Genomic DNA, 25,923 nt, shown 5'->3' on the forward strand with positions numbered 1-25,923 from the left:
TAGCTTCTGACGCAATGGGAGTGATACGTTCTTGAAAGGGAATGTCCCGATTACTTTCGTAACCTCGGTTTCCTGAGAAACGGAAACGAACATTGTGTCAGAAGCCGCTCTCACAGCTCCAGCAGCAGTACTCGTTCAGTCGATGATTCTGAGTTATGCTGCTCAGACGCTTATTATAGCGGAGGTAGCTCCACCTCCCAGTGCCGTCTTGAGCGTCATTGGCCCAGTACAGTTCGGAATGTACTGGCGTTGTGCAATAAGGCTTTAGGAAGATAGTGATTGGAGGATACCCCCCATAGCATCAGCTTCTGACACAATGTTTGTTCCCGTTTCTCAGGGAACCGAGGTTACAAAAGGAACCGGGACGTTTTCTAAAAACGATGACGTCATACGCATGCGTCTGTAGGCTTTTCCGTTTTTTATTGTGTAAACGTACTCTTAGTGTGGTTAATGTGTTGCTGATTTCCTTGTTTAGATAATGGGATTCACTCCTCCCAGATTTCAGTTCTCACATTCCATTTCAGTTACAAACCCAAATTAACTTCCACAATCAATACCATTACTGCCATCCCTATTAGATCCCTATGGAAAATTACATTTTCCCTCATTGCCCATTAATTGGCTTGATGTAATTACAGCACCCCCACAACCTTCTCTGATGTCAATCTGCTTCCACTTTTCCTCCTCAATCTATAGTACAATTCAATGATAAGATTAGCCCTTGTAGCAAGGCCTTGCTTTTCTGTGGTCTCTCTGCACCCACGAAGAAGGATTATACCCAGAAGAACAGCATCTTGTAGTAAAACACAGCTAAGGGAACAGTTTAAAAAGGATGACTTGAAAGATCTTTCTGCCCTCATTTACTCTTTCCAATTACACCCCCTTGCCCCCCACCCCCCTTTGTCCACCTCACATCCCCAGATCTTCCCAGACGTGATCATTTGTTCAGCTAAATGGAAATGTGACATTTGGAATCTTTCTCAGGTGAACAGGCTCAGGGAGAGAATGGGTCCAAATGATAAAAAGATGACAGTAAAACAAGGATTAGCACAGACAATGTGGATAAAGTTTTCTCTTAGAAGATAGACCCGTATTACTTCTCTTATGTGTGTGAATAATAACCAAGGCAAAAGACACCAAAAATACCAACAATAAAATGCATTATTGTAAACTGAGGCAGTTCTTGTTGATTTCTTCTGAAAGGGATAGTTCACCCTAATATCTGCAATTTAGAATAATATGTTTGTCTTCTCCTCTTCTTCTTGTCCATCCCTTAAATGTTTGAAAAATACGGGAGATCTGTATCATAGTGGTTCATATACAGCCGCAAAAAAAAAATTAAGATACCATTTCAAAGACCATTATCAGTTTTTCTTAATGTATATGTGTTTAAGTCAAATTATCCTTTTTATTTCATTCTGTGAACTACTAATAATATTTTAATATAAAAAATAAAAATACAGTTTCTGCATTTATTTGCCATTCAAAACTGGAGAAACAGATAAAAAACTGAAAGGATGCTATGTATTTTTTAAAGACCACAAATACTGCAAAGAAAACAAGTTCATATTCTAAGCAAAACAACAAAAATACTGTATTTGTATTTAGGAAAAGTTGAAAAGTATTTTTAATGTCGATTTTTATCACAGTTTTCATGTGTCTTGTCATGCTGTCAGTCTTTCACATTGCTGTTGGATGACTTTGTCACTCCTGAGGTTTGATTTTGTTCACATTCAACAGACACCGGACTGGATATACAGTATATATATAAATGATCATTTTTAATTTTTTTAATAAAATAAGAGTTTTCGATTATTTTCAATTATTCTATATGTACAGTATGTGTTTAAGTGAAATTATATATTTTTGTTTCATTCTGTGTGGTAGTGAGGGGTGGTCTTATATTTTCTGTGGCTGCATAATGTGTACACTCTAAAATCAGTTGTGTTAAAACAACACATTTTAACAACACATCTCTGTGTTATTTCTTGTGACAACACGTTACTTTTGTAAAAAAAAAAACTTTTTTAATAATACAAGATCCTACGGCTTTGTTTTGTGGTCCTGTTTACTATATGAGGGTTCATTAAGCTTTAATGACCAGCTGACTGTACATTATATCTTTAGACAGCATGCATTGAATAGTACAGCAAAGTGTTTATCATGCAGGGTAGGTACTTGACATTTAGAAGACAGAGAGACAAGTGATATTAAACCCATAAATCTCTGTCTGTTTACCCAAAAACTATATTGTACCGCAGTGAGTGAAACCAAGGCCGTTGAAAAGTTAGAAAACTTCTGTCCACATTAACATTCAAGGCAAATGTTGGCCAGACTACACGGGCGTACTGCATGAATCCCTGATGTACATTTAATCTGCTTGATCTTGAATATTTGATGTCTTTTAAGATCACATAGTGTGTGTGTGTGTGTGTGCGTGTGCGTGCGTGCGTGTCTAAATTTTCATTATTTTATTGCTGAAGTTCTCTGAATGATCAGGTTTGAATTAAGAAAAAGATTTCTACATTAGAATTCCTAAAAGAACATTAGTGAGAGCAGCAAAAGCTACTAATAATCTCTATGCATCATTAGGGCACTCAAGACTCATTCTAAAAAGTGGCAAGAGGTACAAAAAAACAAGAGAAGCCGTTTTTATCTCTCTTTTAATGGGGTTAGTTCACTCACACAAAAGGGAATAATTATGACTCTTACATTCTTCCAATGCCATACAAAGTTCTTATCAAAGCTTGACATGCCAGCTACATCAGCGATGTTTGTCACCTTATTTAATTGGTGAAGAAGTGTTTGGCATCATAGCATTCATAGTATTGTGTATTTTAACATTGCTTGAATGCTGTGTTAATCATAAAGCGTCCAGAAATGTAATTATTTAATCACCTTCTTTGAACTATTAGAACTATTTCTTTAAAAATTTGTGGAACAGTGTGTTAGCATTGCAAAGGTCATGGGTTGGATCCCTATGAGGAAAACTCACATACTGATAAACTAGATTAAATGCATTTTTAAATATAAGAAAGTCACATATGCTTTACCCATCTTTTCATCAAACCAGAAGGCGAACCAAATGGACGGATGGATTATAAAAGCAGCAATGACATGAATGGGGGGAGTGGAAGAGGTGAAAGTGCGAGTTGAGCCCATATGCATAATGTGATGAATTCTGGTTCGAATAGCACTTTCAAGGATAACAAAAGGTCACCTTAGCTGACGGATCGGACCTGTGCGCCGGCAACCCCTATTTATAAACCAGCTACAATTACCAGTCTCCATACATACGCAACTGGCCATCCCAAAGCTACAGTGTCCCTCTGCGAAGCACTTTCTCTCTCGCTCTGTCGTTCTCTCACTCCCCCTCACCACTTTGCCGGCCTCCTCCCCAGTGGTTACCATGACAACAGCAGCACTGCACCATTCATGGACTGTAGCGGCAGTCACACTATCTCTCTCTCTCTCTCTCTCTCTCTCGTCCTCGGTTTGTGCTGATCGCTGCTCTCTCCAGATCTGCCGAGGGCTTCTCCCATGTACGCTTCAGCCAAAAAAGGCAGTCTAAAATGAGCGTTTAGGAGAGGAAGAGTCAACCTGGCCTAGGAAATGAGTGAATGCGTGTGGAAGGAAAAAATCAAGGTGCATTAAGGGAGGAAGGGAGCGGGCTCAACTTCCTTTACCAGCGCGTGCTGGTATCCGTTTGTTTTTGCAGATGGTAGGTTATTTATCTTTTTGTGGGCAGTTGATCCGAGAAGAATGATTGTTCCGTGATGCCCTTCTGCTACGCCTTTTTCGTTTCTTCCTCTCAAACCTTTCTTCTTTCACTGGATTTTTTTGTACTGAGAAAGCATCGTTTCTAAGAGGAGATACCCCTCTGGACTTTGGGCTGTAGAGCGTGTGTGTGTGTGGGCACACAGCGAGGCGTTGTGGATGAGCTGGCCATCGTGGAGACGGGCGCAGGGGTTGTGTGTGTCTGTTGACGGGGAAGGAGGACAGATCTACACCCGCCTTCCAGCCCAATGCGGGATTTGGGTTGAGCATGGTGAGCTACTGAACCCCACCCTCTCCATATCTCCTTACCTAACCTTTCCCTTCTATTGCCTCTTTCTCAGCATCTATCCTCCCACACAGACATAAACACACTCTTTTGAGCTCTACCTGCCCTGTGATGTTGATATCTGCGTAAACTGTGTAGGAGTTTTGAGTGTTAATGGCTCATGTTTATCATGCGTGTCGGACATGCGATTCCACCCTGATGCCAAACAGCCGATCTTCATTTAGGGGATGTGAAATTGTTTGGGAGCTGTAAAGTCTAGACTGGTCCTCAGCTGGTTTGAAGGAATTCCTTGAGATGGCTGGGGTGTTTATGCTGCAGAAATGACAGAGAAGCTAATGATACTGGTTGGAGAACCTGTGGGAGGTGGAGAGGACTGCAATGTTGTGCTCGGCTCGAGGGTTCTTACCGAGATCTACTTTTGTTTAGGTGTTTTTTCGTGCAAGACTGTTTGACCATTGCAGATCCACCTTGTCAAGGGCTGGTACGTGATTTGTTTGTTGATTAGCTTCGCTACCATCATATGTTTGCATTATTGTATGTGGGGATTGGAGTGATTGGATGTGTCTGTTGTAGCTTCTCACTTAACACGTATTGTATTATTGTCTGTTGGTTAGAAAGTCTCAGTTCTATTGACGACGATAAATGAACATTCGGTAAAGCAGGTAACATTCTTTATCATGGTTTAAGTAGAGGCTCTTAAATGCTCCTACGCGTCCTTTATAGGATCCTTTACAAGGTCATTATGAACATGGTAAATTATAACTTTAATGGTTTATGGTTGTCAGCTTTATTCTGAGGAATCTTGCCAAAGGTTGCAGGCTCAAAGAGGGTGTGACCTTAGGGCACTATGATGATGGAAAAATACACTGTAATGCTCTGAGGTTAACATGTCCAGGATGTTTCAGGAAGTCAATTTACCTGTACGTTTCTGTCATCATTTACTCAAACCTGTGTGACTTTCTTTCTTCTGCAGAACACGAAAGAAGACATTTTGAAGAACGTTGGTAACCAAACAGCGCTGACCCCCTTTGAGTTCCATTGTATTGACAAAACCACTGAGACCTTTCTCAAAATGTCTTCTTTTGTGTACCATTCACGTCTCAACAGCGGTGACCGAGCTCTTGCTTGAATTTATAGGAACCGGTACCATTTTTATGGGTTAGCCCCCAGTCCTCAGAGCCAGTGAGTTGACTATACCACAAAAGTCCTTATGGCCCTCTTACAATGGGCCCAAATGTCTGAAATGAATGAGTGAAGATTTTACTAGATAATGCTAAACTTTTGCTTTCTTCTTTACGCAAAGCTGTAGTATAAATGACAAAAAGGTGTGTAAATGATGACATAAAGGTTTTCTCCAGTTACTAAAACTAATTTGTTGAAAACCAAAACATCTTGAACCAACTCAATCTGGATTGTTGGTAGCAGGTGTCCTTGCCTGGTCAGGTTGGTGTGGTTTGCTGCTTTGAGAGGGGTTTTGGGCATTTGTCAGCTGGTGTTGCCAGAAGATAAACTGAGCAACCAGCTTGGCCAAGTTGAGACACCATCTTAGAACAGCAAGTTTAGGCTGTTTTAAGTTGTTTTGAAGTAGAACAGCACCATATTTATTTTAATGTGTAGACTAGAACTTTTTGACCTGTGAAACATAACTCAGAACATGACGTTCAGAATCTCTTGATGTTCTCTGCGAACTTTGCAAACAAGAATCCATTCCTCCTTTCTCTTACCTTTTAGGTCATCTACATTGCTATTTTAAAGCTGAAGTTATGTGCACAATTAGTAGGATAATAGTATGATTCTAATTCCAACGTTCTCATGTCATTCATGGAGTTTACTGTGAGCATAGTTCTTGACTGCGCACTACTTTGTTATGCACAAAAAAGTACAACTCGCCACCGAAATATTTATGGATACACAGAATACTGATATAGACATATGTTTAGTTCAGAAGCAACATTTCTCTAACCTCAGCGGTCTTTTTCTTTATTCTTCTGTGGATGGTTTTTGGAATAGAGTTTGTTGCGGTACATTCTGGAATTACGTTTTATACAAAGGTACGTAGCTTCAAGTTTTACTTGGACGCTTTTGCGTCAGGAGTGTGCCTATGCTTTAAAATGCTGTCTTTGAGGGGAGCTCGCCAAGTGTTGGCATAGACAAAGATATACCAATAAAAAGCTATTAAAAAGAAAAACTCCACAGAATGAATAAAACTGTTCACTAGAAAGCAGGCGAATTGAATAGAGGGAAGGTGGGAGAATGGAAGAAAGACTGAGTGGGAGAGGGAGGGAGGAAGAGAGAATTCTGCAGTGTGCCATTAATAGTCTTGATAATGATTTGCTTACAAAACAGAGCTGTGGGATGTACAGTGTGTTGGATCTGTCCCCACAGCTAATACTGGTGCCACTGAACTGAGCTTTTGTTTGCAAGCGTTTGTGTGTTTAAGTTGATCAAATATAGAGACAATTTATACAGTGTTCTAGATAATAAATTGATTGATATGGGTTTTTAATAGTTGATGCATTGCCATTACCAATAGCTGATCAGGGGTGCGTTTCCCGAACAACGACATCAATCGCTGGTTAACCACCATAGTACGATGCATCATTGGGGAAATTAACGATGTAGTTACGAAGGTTTTCCGAAACCGTAGTAACTCTGTCAGAGATCAATTCTTTGAAGCAAGTTGGTTCAGCAATCTAGTTGATGACGCCACACAGGTGGTGGAGTAATGAAGTCTACTAATAAATACGTTCAGATAGAATTAATGTCAAATTCTTGCTGTAAATAGCATACATTGCATTTAAGCACTATTTTTGATATCTGTTGTTTTATTTCACGATATTTAATTCATTTATAAGTGTCCTCCTACGTTATTCCGCCCAGGGATTCCCCAGGCTCATAGAGCACGTAGGTCATGCGCACTTTTCAAGCAACAGCGCTTCTATTTTCTTGACAAACTAAAATATGTCAAATTGAATTTTTATATATTTTGAGTGATGGATATGGAATGCACTGCGTGTTGCTACTTTGATCAAAAGCTTGATGCAAGTCTACATGTCATGATAATAAGGAACGATGCTTCTAACCACAGCTCTAGACCTGTAGTTCCAACCACGCAACTTTGCGACGCTGCTTGCGATTGATCGTTGGAACGATGGTTTTGGGAAACACTTAAATTGTTGAACTATGCTGGAGCGACGGAACTTGCGACCATAGTTGGCTAATGATGCTTTTGGGAAACGCACCCCAGGGTGGCTGATGACACATGTGATGCCGAAGTTGTTTTTGTCATTAAAACCAAGCTACTGATATGAAGTGGGTAGGCATTCATAGAAATAAAGATTATAAGTATGATGTTTAAGTAAGCTGTACAACTACTGTATATGTTTTGTGTCTTTGCCAAGCAAGAGTAGCAAGTCATCGACATCCATTTCCTTTACTGAATGACGAAATGTTACCGCCTATTGTTGTAAAAGCTGATGTAGCTGTCTGTCATGAATTACGCTGGAAGAACCCAATTGCAGGCAGCCGTGGTGAGGTTTTAACAAAAAAGGGTTTATTTACAGATAACAAAACAAAAACCCACAATGGGGAGACAAAACACTATAACAAAGAGAGATTTCAAACGATAAACAAAAAACTTCCCACAAGGGGCAAAACGAGAACTACAAATCATAAACAAAACCAAACTTACAAAACAGGCAAGGTAGGGCATGAAAACGAGAACTACACGAACGAACAGCATACAGGAAACAATGAACCGACACAGGACTAGGAATACACAGGGTTTATAAAGGGGAAAACAAACGAGGGATGATAACACAGGGAGGGTGACGGGCAGGTGACAGGGATCAAACACTAAGGAGAAGCTAACGAGGTAACGAGAGGGCGGACACCGGAGAGAACGCATATTATGTTGTGACGGACAATAATATGCTTCTCTCCACACATAACCAAAGGCTTTGTCGTGACTCTGCTACAGGACCAAGAAAAACATGACTAAATGAAGCAGAGCCATGACACTGTCATTACAGTTAAAGTTATTGTTTTTCTTGTGAGCAAGACTTTGTTGGACAGGTCCTGGCCAGAGCATCCTGTGAAGTGAAGTAGGCTTTATGGCATGTCTAGATGCATATGACTACATTTTCAATGGCTTCAAATGGAATTAAATAGTTAGAGGAAGAGAATTCAACAATATGCCATTAATAGCCTTTCAAGCTTTCCGAAAGGCCCACAACAAGCATTAAGTCCCAATGGTATAACTTTAACATGCCTTTTAAAAAACAGTGCTACCATCAAGTACTGAAGCTTAATGGAGCTGATTTTAGCATGCGGTGAAAGCCATGCCTGTCTGAGTGACAGAACATACAAATCACCACAGTTGCTGGATTTGGGATCACGCCATGGAAGATCTCCCGTTGTTCTCATAAATGTTTCATGTCGTGCTGGAATCGTTCTCATAAGGTAAAAAAGCTGCAATGCTTTTGAAATATTGAACATTAATTTAGCAACAGGACTTTTGTATTCGTGATTTCATCTCTGTTAATACTTCTCATCAATCATTCTGAGAGCTACAGATGCCTTTCCTTTTCTTTGAAAGGACTTGACTTGTGCTGGAATCATTCTTCATTGTGAGGTGCTAGGTAAATAAACTTCAATGTTTTTGAAATATTATTTAGCAAATTTAAACTTTTGTAGGATTCAAGGGGCATTGTCCCAAAAAATGCTCGCTTAATGCTTTACAAGGATCAATACAGGTTAAAGTGACAGTTTAACTTTAAAGTTCTGCTCACATTTACTCACCAGTCCGCTCTTTGTCATACACGGATCATGACAATTCTGACATCATTTACTTCCCTGATGAAAATCCATATAACTTTGTTTATGAAACATAAACAGTTGCGTTTGGCAGAATATCCAATCTGCTCTTTTTAGTACACTCTTAAAAAAAGTGTGCTTCAAAAGGTTCTTCGATGCCATAGAAGAACCTTTTGGTTCCATAAAGTACCTTTAACATCCGAAGAACCTTTCTGTTTCACAAAAGGTTCTTTGTGGCGAAAAAAGGTTCTTCAGATCATAAAAAGTAAGAAGGAGATGATTCTTTAAAGAACCTTTGACTGGTTCTTTTATGGCATAGCTGTGAAGAACCTTTTAAGCACCTTTATTTTTAAAAGTGTACCGTGTCGAATTTATGATATATTTATATTTTCACATGTTCACTGCTTTATTCATGATGACAAGAAATAAATTATACTTTTGCACCCATTAGGCTACACTCTTAAAACTAAAGGTGCTTAAAAGGTTCTTGCCATAGAAGAACCATTTTTGGTTCCACAGAGAACCATTCAGTCAAAAGTTCTTTAAAGAACCATCTCTTACCTTTTTATATCCTGAAGAACCTTTTTCCGCCACAAAGAACCATTTGAGAAACGGAAAAGTTCTTTGGATATTAAAGGTTCTTTATGAAACCATGTAGACAAAAAAGGTTCTTCTATGGCATCATGACGCACCTTTATTTTTAAGAGTGTAGTGATGGGCTCACCTCATTACACAGCCCAGGACAGCTTTTCTGGTTGTTCCTCCCGGCGATGGACCTGATGTGACAACAGAAAACAGTAATAATGTGGTTACTTTGAGGTGGTTGTGTTTTGATGTTACACTTCTTTATATCAGCATCTAAAATGATGTACATTGCACATTTAACATACCGATGATTTGTAAACTGTGGATTAGTGATAAAAGCTTTATTACTGCAAAGGTTTGAGCAGATATCACAGTTCAACACTGTAAATTAATGTTTTTCTGTTTATCTGGAGAATGTGCGCAGGGACCTGTACAAGCTCCCGCCCTCTGCCTGGTTGCTATGGTGATCTGGGCTTGCTGTGTTGCACAGAATGTGCTCTTAGTGTGCTGTCACTGTGTGTGTGTGTGTGTGTGTGTGTGTGTGTGTGTGTGTGTGTGTGTGCGTGCGTTTGTGTGTTTGGACTGCCCACAGGTGCGAGCGCTGTTGCTCACCCTCTTTTGCTCTGGAAGCCAGGTTTCATTTTCACATTGGTTTCACAGTGTTTCTTTGCTGCTGTATTCCATCATATTATGACAAATCTGCCATTACAACATCTGAGGGGGGATTTTAACATCCAGCCGATAGGAACATTGCAACAAGTGGTGCAATAAACAGTAACCCATGTTATTTTGTCAATTTGTAAAAAGAAAGGTATCGTTAAGATCATGTTCAATATGTTGTGATGATTAAACGATGAATGATCTAATAAAACAACACAATCTGCATAGCAACACAATTTCTATGTGTGTTTCTGGAAAAAAGTATAAAGATTGTGTATATATTAACATATATTAACATTAAAGGGATAGTTCACTCAAAAATGAAAATTCTGTCATCATTCACTCACCCTTATGTAATTTCATACCTGTATAAATTACTTTGTTCCGATGAACACAGAGAAAGATATTTGGAAGAATGTTTTCAGTTCCGGGACATCATTGACTACCATAGTAGGAAGAATTAAATGGTAGTCAAAGGTGTCTGAGAACTCTTTGTTTTCCTAAATTCTTCAAAATATTTGATTATGTGTTCAACAGAACAAAAAAATACAATATTTTTTTTCCTACTATGGTAGTGGATGATGTCCCAGAACTGAAAATTGCTAACATTCTTCCAAATATCTTTCCGTGTGTTCATTAGAACAAATAAATCTATACAGGTTTGAAACAACCTGAGGGTGGTAAAATAACGACAGAGTTTTCATTTTTGGATGAACTATCCCTTTAATATTGTGACTTTGTTGGAGGCTCATTATTGGAACCACATGTGCATGGCTATTCAGGCAGAAGACAACTACCGCATTGAATAACAACACATCATTTTAATATCATGTGCTGTGTTTACAATCGACTCATGAACTGCAAAGATGTCATTTTGATTAGTTCAGCAAAGCCACAGTATTTGGTTCTCAAAACAGAAAGATCAATTATTTGAAGTGTGTGGAAGCACAACTCACACACTCAGGTCTCGATTATCTCTGCTGCTATTATTTACTCTTTTCGTAAAATCATAAGGCGAGAGAGAGGTTAAGCTAACCAACAACATGGGAAATACAGGCTATATTGTATAATCGAACAAAACAATATGATTATAAGAAAAAAGCAATAATGAAGCCCCACCCCATCCATGACCGGAGATTATTCAACTGCTGTAAGCATAGCTGTGGTACGCGCAGCACCCCCTAGTGTCGAGAGAAAGAAAAACTGAAACAGTGTCAAAAATAAATAAAGACGTTTTATCAAAAATAAATATAATACATTTGATTAATATGTCTAATCACTAATATCCATTGAAAACATTAATAACGTTAGTGTTACAATGACAACACAACTGACTCATGACGTCACTGCGTTCGTTAGTGAAGGTCGAGTGTCACGAGCGGTCTAGTTGTCCAAATGGCGCAAAAACGAATTTCAGACTTTTTTCTGGACTGTTACTTTGGACATTAATGTCCTCAAACGGGACTTCATCACCGTCAACCAAAGAAAGGCCACTTTTGGAGTTTTGCATGCAGGCCAGCAGTAAGTAATGTAAGACAGTTAACTGTTATTTCTATATATTCGAGATATATGTGTATGTGTATGGGTTATAATTTCTACGTGCTATCGCCTTGCAGCGTGCAGTTGTGTTTAATCGCGTGACTGGTTTGCCCATGGTTTATACAGGTTGATGTTTGGGTGGTTATGCTGAGCTGACGTCGCGCAGCTTGTTGTTTCAGCAACAGATTGTGCTTTGGCTATTGGCATACATATAACATGCGTTTATGTGTTTGTTTTTATGCTGTATCTTATAATCACACTGGCATCCTTCTTTATTCTCGGCAGCAACTCATTTTTGCTTCTGTTATTTATTAACAGTAAACTTAGGCGTCATAACTTCAGCCCCGGCAAAATAAATATCTTCTTTTTACTTTCATCCATATAGGACAGTGAAGGCAGACAGGAACATGAGGGTAAGAGACGGGGTGTGGAATCGGGACATGACCCAGGTCGGACTCGCACCTGCGTCCCCGTGAGCCAACAGGTCATGTATGTGTCTGGAGCGCTAACCACCGGGCTACTGCTCCGACATCCCGACAGCACCCCCTGCTCAAAATACGTTCCCACAGCTATGACTGTAAGTCATCCTGAGGCTGCCAAATAGACCCCATGCACGATCAACCACATCATAAAATACATTATACAATTTTTTTATTACAGATTTTAATTAAATCTTAAATCAATTATAAGTTGACGCATAATGTATAGAGGGTTCATTCTTGTTCTCAAGATAATGCAATAGCCCATACATACTGTACATTTACTTACGCACACTTGCACACATATTGTATATAATTCTACAGTACGTTCACACATGAGCAAACAGCACACTTAGTGTCAAAGGTTTGAGACATAGCATTCTTCACATCGCTTGACCCCAAATGAACTTTAAAAACACACTTGACACACTAACAGAACGGTGCAGCCCAATTGCTTAGTGCAGCTGTCCAAGTAAATAAGATGTGTTTAGATTAGGGCTGTGTATTGGCAAGTGCCTCCCGATACGATACATATCACGATAGATGGGTCACGATACAATATATTGCTATGTGTTTCGATACGATACACATTTGCGATATATTGCAATACTTTTAATAGAAAATGTAAAAAGTAGAGCTAGAAATACAACATGCTGTCCACCACCTGGGATTTTCTGTAAGGATAAGTGTAAAAACATCCCTTACCTCTGCAGAGTGGCCATGATGTGCGATGCATGGAGCTTTAGATAAGAGGTTTAGGTTCTCAAACTGTGGATTGCGCCCCTCAAGTGGGTAGCACAGGGGAATAATTAGGTAATAAGGTGGCTCACGCAAGTCACTTTGTTGTGGTGCATTACACAGGGTTTGACATTAAGCATTGTCATGTGGTTGTCCATCAGACAAGTTAATTTGACATACACTTGTCCGAGTACAAAAATACTTGTCCAAAGATTAAAAAAAATGATATTTCATTTGAATTATAATATAATATAATCAATATAATTGTTTCGGATTTAGATTGGTCAAGTTTGCTTCTAAGCATTTTAACTAGTGTCAGCTTTGGCCGCCTGAATTTGGCTATAGGCCTACTCTCCGTGACTGCTATAAAACAAAGGCAAGCAGTAATTATTATGTTAAGGCTAAATTAACTTTTTTTGCACATAGCACTGGTGCTAGAGAGGTTTAAAGTTTGGTAGCACAGGCAGAAATGTGGAAGTGTAGTTCAACATGAATAGGCAGATAACTGACAAAAGACATTAATGTTACATACATATGGATAAATTAGGGCCATATATAATTTTTAGATTACCTAAATTTGTTTTAATATTTCTAAGTTCTGTGTTTTTTTTCCTTTTTTACTATACAATAGTGGTATATTTGTCCACATAAATTACTGTAGGTTACTATAGTATTTACTATAGTAAACTGCAGTAAAAATTCTTACTATATTGTTTTTGAACTTTACTATAGTATACAGTGTTTATCAATTTACTACAAGGGCACTTCAATTTTCAATAGTACACTACAGTATTTTTTGTCTGAGTGTTCAATTTAACGGGACTTTTATTTTGACGGGTCTTTGGGAAGACGCTTGTTTGCAGATAGCTTCACTCAAACACTAAAACGTTCGTAAAATAAACTCTCAGAGCAACTCTGGAGATGAAGTTCATGTGTTCATATCATCATACAGTGCAGCGCAGATAAATACTCGACCATCACTCGTGTTGTATGTTAAACTGTGCACATAATTCACTCAGACACCCAGAACAGCCAGATGACATTTAAATAACAGTATTCCTCGTCCGCGTGGACTCAGTGCGGTGCGCCATTGATTATTGTCACACACAAACAAGCACAACCACGACAAACACGCAGATCTGTCTAATGCACATATTCTTATTATTCTACATATATGTCGCACTGTTTTTTTTTCAAGTTACTTGTCCGGTCGGGCAAGTAAAATTCTCTCTCACTTGACAAAACATTTACTTGTCCCGGACATGCGTTAATGTCGAGCCCTGATTACAGTTAAAACACTGAACATGGGCAGTATAAAACCCCTGCTTCATCCGTGCTGTAAATGCGCTGGTGTCACATCCGTGAAAGCACAATAAATGTCACTGTTACTTTTCTTAATAAACTTTATGTCTAATGCACTGCAGTAGCCAAGTGACTTGTGTCATGACTTGCGAAGCTTACAAACAGCATTATTTTATATAACTCAATACTCCATGACTTATTTTGAAAACCAGAGCACACCCACACATCAGCTCTGAGAGCTCCAAGCATTGATTCTTATATTTTTTACCATGCTCACTTCCACTTACTTTTGGCTGTATGTATATGACATGATTTTAAAAAAAATATCGATAGTGATACCTCTACTATCGATATTTTTTAAAACACTTTTGAAAAAAAATTATTGCGCTAGTTACATGTATCGATATTTTTGCACAGCCCTAGTTTAGATGCGTTACTTTATCTGTATAATAAGAAACTATTTGACATGCTCTACTGAACTTTTTCTCAGATTTGTTTTTGTCCTTGGAAATGTGTGTATTTTAGGGCTGCACGATCATTTATCGCGATACCACTAAATCCTATTGTAGTCGAGCTGGCTGCGATATGCAACGTGTCGATATTTTTTAATGCGTAGCTTGTCGGTGAAGCACGGCTCTGGGATCAGTAGGAAATGCTGCTCGATCTAAAAGCAGTGCGAGTTTGAGTCGCTTATAATGTGCATTTGAAAAAGCAACACCCGTCAAACATGATCATTATAAATACACTTTATTATCATAAAAATACCTGATGAGGCTTGAGTAACAGTGATAAAAAGATGTCCATAGGCATTTCCTAGTTTCTAGAACATGTTATGGTCTTCTTCTGCAGTGCGTATTTGGCGTTTCCGCACGAGAGCGCCCTCTGGCTTTCGGATGCAGCAGCATTTCCCCGTACTTCACTCAAAAACTGTGCATAAATCACGTGATATTTATCGTCGGTTTATCGCGACAGCCATATTACTAAAACAGCATTCGACAGATGAAGTACATCCCGCCTTTCTTGAATTTTTCGTGCTCAAACCCCCTTAACCTGTTAATGAGTGAATATCACCTAACCTGTCAATAACATGTCTAGGTCATATTTTACTTCATAATTAAATGAAATTATATTTTGGTCAACTGTGATATTATTTTCATGCAGATTAAGCACATTCTGTAATTAAAACTGTAATTATGGCGACGCAAAACAATCTTAGTCTTATTATTGTATTACAGTAATGAAAATCTTATGATAACCATCAGTTAGAATAATACGACTTACAAATAAGATTATCTGTCATTATGGTCATGAGAATTTGGTGAATTGTCATGAACATAATGTGGCGATGCAAAAATTGTAATGGTCCTCATTTCTTTGATGTACTGTATATTCAACTATTTCTCATTTTTTGGAATTTGAGGTTTTCCCTTATATTTATATACATTTCATGAACTAACTCTGGAAGAATAGAGCTCTGTACTCTCTGAAACTTGCATTTCATAGAAAAGCCTTAAATGTTTTGTTGCATATTGCATTTATGGAGCAACAAAGTGATATCTGTGTGTTTCTGTGATGTGAATCTTTTTAGTGTTACTGTAAAGATTTAATCACGTACAGTTGTGTTTTGAAATATGTTATGGACTGAATAAAGTAATGAACTGAAAAAGATGGTCAATGGGGCACAGACCCAATCAAGTTCTCTCGAAAAGAAGGCTATGTTAAACATACTGTAAGTAAATGATATATTGCAAAATAATCGTGAAATGAAATAATGTAGTCACACTATTAGCATTAATGAAAATATGTTTTCAAAAATGTTTTGTTTTTGATCTCGTGATTGGACGGTTCTATGTTGTTCTCAACAAATCTCTTTCTCGTTCAGAAGCTCATGAGAAGACCCTAATGATGATTAAAAACAACTGAATTTTCTTTCTCTTAGAGCTTTGACCGAATTGACCCGATACATGACAAAAGCAGAACCCTTTATAATAAGTGATGCTGCGTTGTCTACACCAGTGGTTCTCAAAATGGGGGCCGTGGCCCCCTGGGGGGCCCCAAGATGGATCCAGGGGGCCACAGATTTTGTGGCATTTTATGAAATATAGAAATTTATCATTGATTTTATGCAATCAAACATCAGAAAAATGACACCACCAACCAAAAGAATTGAGGTTCCAGCATTGTATAACTGAATGTTTTTGGTTTAATTAAAATTCTAAATTTAAGATTATACGTCTTTATATGGGGGGCCGCAAAGTGATGCACTTAACACAAAGGGGGCCTTACAACGAAAAAGTTTGAGAACCACTGGTCTACACTGTATGTGGCATGGTACGTAATCACTGATCTATATAAATGACTGGATTGCATCATTACACTGAAGCTACCGCGCCGCCATGTTGGTATGCCCAAACGTTCTATTAAATGAATAGGGAGTTTTCACATGTTAATGATAAAACAGTAACTTACCAGTCCCTGTTTTTTATATCTAAAGTCTCACAGTACATTCTTACAAAGCAAATGTCATAAGCATGTAAATGGTTCATTATTTAAAGTCGGGAATTTTCCCGTCTTATTATATAGAGTGGGTTATGTTCATTTCCATTACAATAGCGTACATATCAGATCAGCAGACTAACGAGACACCTCAACATATGACAAGTGTGATACAGATAAATACAGGCTGCATATGTTCTTTTAGTCATGACGCTTTATATCTAAGCATATACACATGCGCCATTACAACAGCGTGCAATACACACTCACCTTCTATACATTGATTTCTATACGTCGCTATTCTGCCCAAAATAAACATAAACATTGGGGAAAACGTCAGAGGTAACAATTAATTTAAACACACATGTGACCTATAAACGTATAAAACCTATAAACGCTGAAAAACCGGTTATTTTAAACGGCGTCATTTTGACTGTAAGTCAATGGCACTCTCTGTCAGTTGGGCATACCAAGATGGCGGCGCGATCGCTTCCGGTGGCTTCACCTCCTGCCGTTGGTTTAGCATTCCAGGCGCGATCCAGTCACTTATACAGATCAGTGTACGAATTAATGTATTTTACCTCGCATATGGTTTTTAACACAAACTGCATTTAACTGTGAAGCTGCTTAACATGAGAATATTTCATAATTCCTCTCAGAGGTCTGGTTTATCATGGTCACGGTATTCGCACGGCTGGTGGACACACTGCTGTTGTTCAGGCATCTGTCAGTCTGTGCTTTGTGTGAATGCTTCGGATTTTCCTGTGAGCTGGTTTTATGTTCAGCTACTTCTTGACCATCCAAACTTCTCATGGAATGCGGTCCGGGTTATGTTGAAGCTCTGATATTGTATTACAGATATTTTAAGATGGTTTTGACAATTGTCCCGTACATGCCATCTTTTTATTTTAACTAGCACTTAGCTGTTTAGCACTTTCTGTTTAGGTAAGGAACTGTCTATCTGGTTAGGAACTCTCCAGTGGATATATGACCTCTTGTTCCACAGTCAAATCATACGATTAAATAATGGACTCAACTGAATATCAAAACAATGCACTGTGTGTGTTTAACCCATTACATTCTGTTCTGTCTGAACACAAGCAATGTTTCACTATCAGCAGTAGTGTAACCATATCTTGCCCTAACACACACACACACGCACACACACGCACGCACACACACACACACACACACACACACACACGCACGCACGCACACACACACACACACACACACACTTTATGACTTGATCCATCTGTTCTTGGTTCTGCTCAGACCTTGGCTTATGACTCCACACTTTCCTTACCATCCTTCCCTTTGAGTGTGTGTGTGCGCGCATGTTCTCAACCTATCTGTGAAAGCTACATTTATGCACAGCCCTTATATTCCCACGACACATTTCGGCTCTCCTGAATACTGTACACTTCGTCCATTACACGAAATCTCATTCACACACATGCACCTGGTAAGATCTGTCGGTGCTGTTGGTGTCTCTCTCGAGCATTGCACACACTTGTAAGGCTTTTTAGTGGTTACTGCATTTCTATACAGTAGTCCCCTATATTATCATTACAGTATGACAAGACAGGAGTCACTCCCAAATCCGTGACAGCTCACATTTTTACCATTACCATAATACAAAATGTGAGAGTCAAGTCAGTAAAATAAAATATGAAATTTATCATCACACTGATTTTGCTAAGAAGGTCGAAACCCTTAATAAAATATAACTAACATTAAGGACATTTTTGTCCCACAATTATTAATAAACAGCCATCGGAGATGTGTTTTGTTCACGATCATGAAGTTCTTGCTTTGAATGTGCTCGCTGTAATTGCTCCATTTGGTCAATGCAGATTTAATGAAGTTTAAATTCTCACTTTGCATTACATTTTTTTGCAAAATCCACACCTTTATATAATCAAAACAGTGTACTGACTCGAGTCAGAATTTTTTGAGACAGTCACCTAGCTGGTTTTTGCCTGATCCATCTGTTCTCCAAAGCCACGGTACTCTGCAGTGTCACAGGGGGGCTCCGGCCATAGCTTCGACCTTATTCGAAATATAATCCATTTGACACTTTTAAGCGCCATCCAAACACTCGCGTCACTGGTACATCATCTCACATTGTGGTTTAAAGAGGGAAGTGATTTTTCCAAATAAATACGGATTCCCATCGTTTTTGCCCTCGGTGGGAAGACCCGTGTAACTTGCACAAATTCGATTGATTTTATTTGTGGTGGGGGGAATAACAGGATTCTTCCCCTGTGTGGATGTTTTACGTCATGCACATGCTTGTTGAGTATGCCGAGCGCGAGGCGTGACTTCTTCATTCGGAACGTATTTCCGTAAGTCATCTTTATGGTGATGTATCCTTAGACCCCAAGATGCGTTGGTACTCATAAAGACATACAGGATGGTTAATGGATAACTGAACCCCATCTTCTTGGGGTTCTTTATCACATGGTCACTAAGAAGTTGTTCAGAATATAAAGAAAAGGTAAACATTTCTGCTTTTGAACACCTATACCATGGTGACCATTGAAACATGTTTTTTAAAGCATTTGCTTTTCTTCACTGTCTGCGAACCACACCCTCTGTTTGCCCTCATCTTTATTCTAGTCATGTGAAAGTCTGGAGTGGTTTGTCTTGGGCTGTTTTGAGAGCCCAGGCAGTGGACTCATCTCTCTTCAGTATCTCTCAGTACTGCCGCACTGCCAAGGACCAAGACGCTGGCATCATGCTGTACCAGCAGCATGCTGCAGTATGGTGCAGCACATTTCGGGAGTACCTGGATTTAACTTCGCTTGCATGTGAAAGTTTGCCATTGTTTAGATTGATCCTGGGGTAATAAATTTAGAATGAAATGCACAAACAAGCATTGTTTTTTTGCATGTGCTATGCATTGTAGTATGCGAGCCTGTATTTTGTACTGCTGTAGAATGCCTATAGAATGCCTCACACCAAGCATTTCAATGCACAACCGTCACTGACACGTGCATATGACATATAAACTCAAACCTTGATTTACTCAAAGAATTCTGCAGCATTTGCATAGTGACATTTCCAATCTTGATGTTTTTAGGTTAGCTAGGTTGTTGAGAATAAGGAGAACAGACTTAGATATATAGATATATACACTTGGATTGGCTCTAGAAAATGCCAAAAGTGGTGCCAATAGCCATTTGGAGGGTGTTCCAGCATGCACCTGTATATGGTCTGTCCCGATCCTGTTTTTCTCCCATTCCTGTTATAAACATGCCAAAAAATATATGTAAAATGGCAAAAGTGTACTCTACACTAAACATCTGTATAGGCCAGGCATAATTGAATCATTTTTAATGTTACATCTGTTAACAACATTCTTCAAAATATCTTCTTTTGTGTTCTGCGGAAGAAAGGAAGTCACACAGATTTGACATGACCAGAGGGTGAGTAAATGATGACATCATTTTCATTTTGAAGGTGTACTCCTTTAAAAAAAAGTGATAGTTCACCCCCCAAAAAATCTGTCATCTTTTATTCACCCTCTTGTCATTTCACACCTGTACGACTTTCTTCCGCAGAACACAAAAGGAGATATTTTGAAGAATGTTGTTAACTGGCACCCATTCGCTTGCATTGGTTTTGTGTTCATGCAATAGAGGTAAATGGGGACCAGTGCTGTTTGGTTACCAACTTTCTTCAAAATATCTTCTTTTGTGTCATGCAGGTTTGAAATGATGACATCATTTTCATTTTTGGGTGAACTAACCTTTTAAAGTTGCAATCCGTAACTTTTTTTGTGTAATATAAAAAGTTATGGAGAAAGTGCATAAAAACGCTCTAACCCATCTTACCGTTTTGTCGCTATTGTCATTTTATTCATATTAAATACAAAAAATGATTCATTTTGTGAATTGTGCCGCATCCTGCAACATCGCTTGCTTTTGAAAACTCGCTGCTAAAGTGGTCATCTGTTTAGGAAATTCACTTCTTTGTAAGCTATTAAGGTGGCAGCATAGTTCAGGACGATGTCTAACCTTAGCAGATGTCGTCCTGTCACACGGCACGTGGTCCGGCACCAGCCGGAGCTCAGTTCTTCTGGGGCACAGCTGCAATCTATGTGCGAGACAGTTGAGTAATGACTGGAATCATTTACAACCGTGAGTCAGCTGGCCTCTACTGAGACTTTTGTGCGTGGCTCCATTCTCCTCTGACTTTCTCTCTCTCTGTTTGCCTCCGACATCAGAGGCGCTCTGTTGTTTAGGATGCAGCTCAATACGCTCTTTCGCTACCTGTGGAGACTCTCAGTAGAAGATAAATCCGTACGCTGCATCTCACAGGCAGCTCTTGTGCCAGATCTCAAATCTCTGGTGCTCGCACCAGTGTCGCAGTCCTGGCATTTCATGCCCGACGGCCACTCCTGCTGGGCGAGCATGCGGGGAAAGGATTTTACACACGTAACAGACACACTCGCTCACCGGGAGAGAGACAACTCGCTCGCTCCCAGGAAACTACAGCCACCCTTCCTACTGCACAGCCTGTTGCCATAGCAACCATCTGTCTTCTCCGTTGCACAAGAATGTAAGGATGACAGGAGAGAGGGGGAGGAGAGGGTGCTGGCCGGGGATGCATACAAGGATTTGCTTTATGCTTTCTTCTCCCATCTGCATTCCTTCTCATGGGGATAGGGGTCATTTTTATGAAACGTCCCATGTGAAGCTCCTGTGCATTAGTTTCGTGAGTCCATCTCTGGCTCGGTTCTTCCCGCAGTTATCCGCTCTGATCATGAGTTAGGTGTACAACCACAAGCAGCAAGACTCCCATTTGTGCTACAGACATGATATGTCAAACAATTGTGACGCCGCTAAAACGAGTCAAAACGATCCTCTACACCTGCATGCATTGGGAGAGGGCTCTTTTTTGGGCTCATAGGATCTCTTCATAGAGGTACCTACCAGAATGTTCTTGTTATTCTGCGTAATAAAGCTTGTGTAACCAGTACACGATGTGTATCCTATAGATAGCCGCTGCGCAGTGTATTTAAGGTAGGCGCGTGGGTGCTGTGACCGTCTATGTATAGACGCATTTCCAGGGGTGACATTCTCACAGAAACCTGCACACGAACCAACACTAAATCTACCCAGACTCACACAAACACACACACACAGGTTCCTTTTTATATAATCGACAAATAAAGAGGCAGATGCACTGTTCTGCGATGTTTTATTTCAAAGACATCTTTCCTGAAATGTAATAAGAAGTCTTTTCGATTGAAATGAAGAGGTCATCACCTCATGCTTGATGGAGTTTGTATTGCCTGTCAGTCAGGTTTGTCCAGTCCATTACACAGAGTACCTGGACTAGGTTCTCAAATGTATTTAAATTTGGTTCTGCGTTATCTATGACAGGAATAATATTATCGTTGCTGTGTCAAGCAGACATTGAGTAATTGTAATGCTACTGGCTAAATTTTGTCTTTGTCATTTTATGTAGAAATAGGTCATGAATTATGGCGGACTAGTCAGGTTTATCTAGATTTATTTTCATTTTTATATAAGGCTTTATTTAAAGTGCTGACTGTGGGCAGTAATTGAACTAGTTCAAATTTTTCACATTTATTTTGACGCAGCACCACCAGAGATGGATTTGTTTGGCCGCTGCGACACTCACGTCCTACAATGAGCATTGTGTTCTTAAACACCCTCTAAAACGTGCAGCTGAGGTCATGTAAAACCGGAACAGAACTTCCTTAAAGTGACAGTACAATCGTGCTCATCATTTACTGCGATTTTCTTTCTTCCAAACATTAAAGGTCTCCTCGGACGAGCACTTTCAACAAGTTGGTATGATTTATTAGGGTCTTCGTGAAATATACATATTTTGCTTAAAAACACTCAATGGCTGTGTATGTAAACAACCCTTCTTGCCTCGTCAAAAACAGCTATGCTCACAGCAACCCGTTTTGGTGCATGTCTCTTTAACTGATAATGAGATACAGCGAACCCCACCCCCCTTCAGTCCGGCGTGTCAACACAACACACGTGCAGTACTGCCATGGCAATGGTTTAGCTAAATTATGTTTTCTGAATTCCTCTGCGGTTAGTTTCATCTCAAACGTCTCAAATCATTCGTCCGGAGACAAAAAATTAAGTCACAACAAACAGCGCATCCTAATGCGCTTACGTTGTGCGTGTATGCTTACCTAAAATCCACTGCAGATCACAGCGGAATTACATGGATTTTAGCTCTTGTCATTGACAAGTTATAACGTTACACACACAACGTGAGAGCTAGTTTGCTGTGACATATTTTTCAGCCTAAGCACAAATGATTTGAGACGTTTAAAACGAAACTAACCCCAGTGTTCACCCCTGTTCATTAGCAAAACAAACAGTATGCCGCAGCGAAACATATTAACGTACATAATTTATTAACATTCATACAGCTAAACTCCAAGTGTCCATCTGCACTTATATACAGTAAGTTTAACACTGGCTTTGAATGTTCTATTTAGCCCGTGACTGACTTAGCTCCCTTCGCTATCATATGCTAACATTATCCTCCTATATATATGGTACATTTACGCCAATTCAGACTGTTGATAAATATTACTTACATCGGCAGCTTTGTCTCGTTCAGTCGGTCTCGATCCCTCTAGAGGAACAACTTGGAAGCTAATCCTGCTTGTACTGTCCCAGGTTGAAAAAGCACTCTGGTTTGAAGTGATTCGTGCAAACAAGCAGATTTTTACTTATAGTTTCTGATGGATTTCCACTAAAAATAAAATAAATCCACTCCTGTCTCTTCCTAGGTTTGGACTCTGTGCAGCGACTACAATGCATGTTGTGCACGAACTATAGCCATGGCGTCACGTACACCGCTGTCGCTTGTGAAAACAACAATGGCGGAGCGCGGTGGGTGGAACTGTGTAGATTAAGAGGCGGTAACATTATAATAAAATCCGCTTTGGACGTCACAATCGGAGCGAAATCTGAACGGCTCGATTTCTCACATGCTTGCAGGGAAAGGCACACCAAAACAAACTTACTGGGTTCTTATTTTTCACGTTTTCTGGGTTGCTAGATGCACCGGGGACCCGATTATAGTACTTAAACACAGAAAAAGTGGGGTTTTCATCTGATGTCTCCTTTAAAGAAGATATTTTAAAGGAACCACATTGACTTCCATTTCATGGGGTCAAAACCACTGAAACATCAAAATAGCTTTTTTGTCTGTTTTGTCTTCCACAAGAGAGTAATATACAGGTTTTCACTGACACGAGGGTGAATAAATGAAGACAGATCATTTGACCATTTGTTTCCTGTAAGGCCCAAAGTGATGTTTGAATTGGTGACGCTGTAGGTTTTGAGACAGTCATTGTACGTCTATCGACAGTTGTTTGGTTTAACTTGTTTTTGGAGTGGTAATATGACAGGCTTGTGGAGGGCGTGTCTGCTAGACAAGTTGAGACGCCTGTTTGATGTTGACGCTGTCACTGTTTTGGGTCAATTGTTCGGCGTTTAAAGATTGTATCTGATACATGCACACACGTTATTGCTAGGGGCTGATTTGCGCAAAAGTCGTTTGTCTGGTTTATCTGTTGTTGTTACAGAAAGTGGAATTTCGCTCCAGTTGTGTGTTGTGGTGTGTTGGCTGCCAGCTTACGCAGCAAAAAAACGACGTGGTACTTTATATTAAAGGGTGTATGTATTTATTTAAAACAATACAAGATGATATATCTGTTCTGCTGTATAGGGGCAATTTTAAGTGACATTTTATCATTTTTTTAACATACATTTGAAAGCAAACAACGCTACCAAACAAAAGTAAAATCTCTTTAAATCCATCCAATAGCTACGCTGTCTATAGTTGATCTGTTTTCTCATAGTGTATCAACATTGTCCCATGTGTGTCTATTACCAGGAACTCAGAAATGCACGTCTCCTAAGCTATGAAAGACCAACCTCTGAGCAAAACAATAGTGTACTGGGAATAGCTTTGCTGTTCTATGATCTTTATTCCTTATATATTGTTTACTTGGGTAGGGCAGTCCACCCCTGACCTTCCCAAACAGCTGAATGTTTCACGAAAGACTCATTAGAAACACGCCCCACAACAGAGAAGCACACACTTTGTCCCTCCCAGACATGCAGTGCAGGTTGTGTGATAGCAGTCAAGTTCCCATGTATGTACACACGCTTCTGTACACTGTGTGTTGATAGTGGCACATTCAGGATTAATGTATGATGTGTTAAAGGAATGGCATGCCAGGGAACAGGTGCGTTTTCTTCGTTCATTTACGCTCTTTCTCTTCTTCACCTTTCTGTCTCTGTTCTTTCTTTTCCTAAAAAAACTGGGTGGCTAGTATTTCCCTGTGTTTGTTTATTTTCTCTTTATGAGAAAATTGTGGACTGATAACGTTTCACCTAGACTGACAGAATGTCCTATCTGATCTCAGTCTTTCTACCTATAGATACTGTTTCTATTTTAGACGACTTTACAGACAAGCTGTCAATCCATCAGCAAAGTTTGTCATGAGTTTCTTTGTAAGGATCTATTTTACGCTCTCTCTTCTGTGGTTTTGTCGATTATAGATGATCTATTATGTATATTATATCATTGTTGATTATGTATTATACATACTGCAGTATGTGCTGGTTGATGTAGTGGCATTTTCCTTTTTCATTGTCATATTGTCAGAAAGATACAGATAGAAGATTCAGAATAGGCTTCATTTAAGATCTGTGGGGGATCGGTTATGGAATTGTTGAATTTTTCTATATTTATAAGATTAGACTTGTCATCGGCGGTGGGACATGTGGAAGCTCATAATTAACTTTTTGCTCTGCCTTGGTGATCTAGTTTTACCAGTTACGCTGTTTACTTGATTTCATCGCCCCTCTTTCTTTTCTCTCTCTTTGAACCAGGGGGGTTAGGTCCAGAACTAGGCCCCCCTCCCTCTGTTGACGAGGCATCGAACACGTTGATGACTCGTCTGGGATTCCTTTTGGGAGATAAAGTCAGCGAGGGGTCTCAAGGGCCACAGTACAGCATGGAGGAGTCTGATGATGCACAGGTGGGTTCGTCTGTCCGTCTATGTATGTATGTATCTATCTATCTACTGTAAGTAAACCACCGTTCAAAAGTTTATTGTCACTTCTTTAAACGTTTCTCATGATCTTCAAATGAGTATGTTTAAATGTTTGAATTTGTTTAAATGTGGACTGAAAATGAAAAAAAACAGCCAAGTAAAGGCTAAAA

General features: G+C 39.4%; 1 protein-coding gene across 9 annotated transcripts in view; it reads left to right on the plus strand.

The window, feature by feature from the left end:
• The window catches only part of tanc2b (tetratricopeptide repeat, ankyrin repeat and coiled-coil containing 2b), a 139,833-nt gene that overhangs the window by 78,559 nt on the left and 35,351 nt on the right, over window positions 1-25,923 (plus strand). For 4 of the 9 annotated variants that reach the window (XM_057359264.1, XM_057359265.1, XM_057359266.1 and 1 more), the window contains exon 5: window positions 25,590-25,738. In XM_057359264.1, coding sequence (XP_057215247.1) covers window positions 25,590-25,738 — 149 coding nt within the window. Of the gene's footprint in view, window positions 1-3,153; window positions 3,722-3,854; window positions 4,049-4,109; window positions 4,545-12,047; window positions 12,240-24,793; window positions 24,941-25,589; window positions 25,739-25,923 lie in introns of those variants that run through there. The other 5 variants (XM_057359267.1, XM_057359270.1, XM_057359272.1 and 2 more) reach the window with 5 other exon arrangements.

The sequence above is a fragment of the Triplophysa rosa genome, linkage group LG18, assembly GCF_024868665.1.
Source record: "Triplophysa rosa linkage group LG18, Trosa_1v2, whole genome shotgun sequence".
In the NCBI taxonomy this organism is placed as follows: Eukaryota; Metazoa; Chordata; class Actinopteri; order Cypriniformes; family Nemacheilidae; genus Triplophysa; species Triplophysa rosa.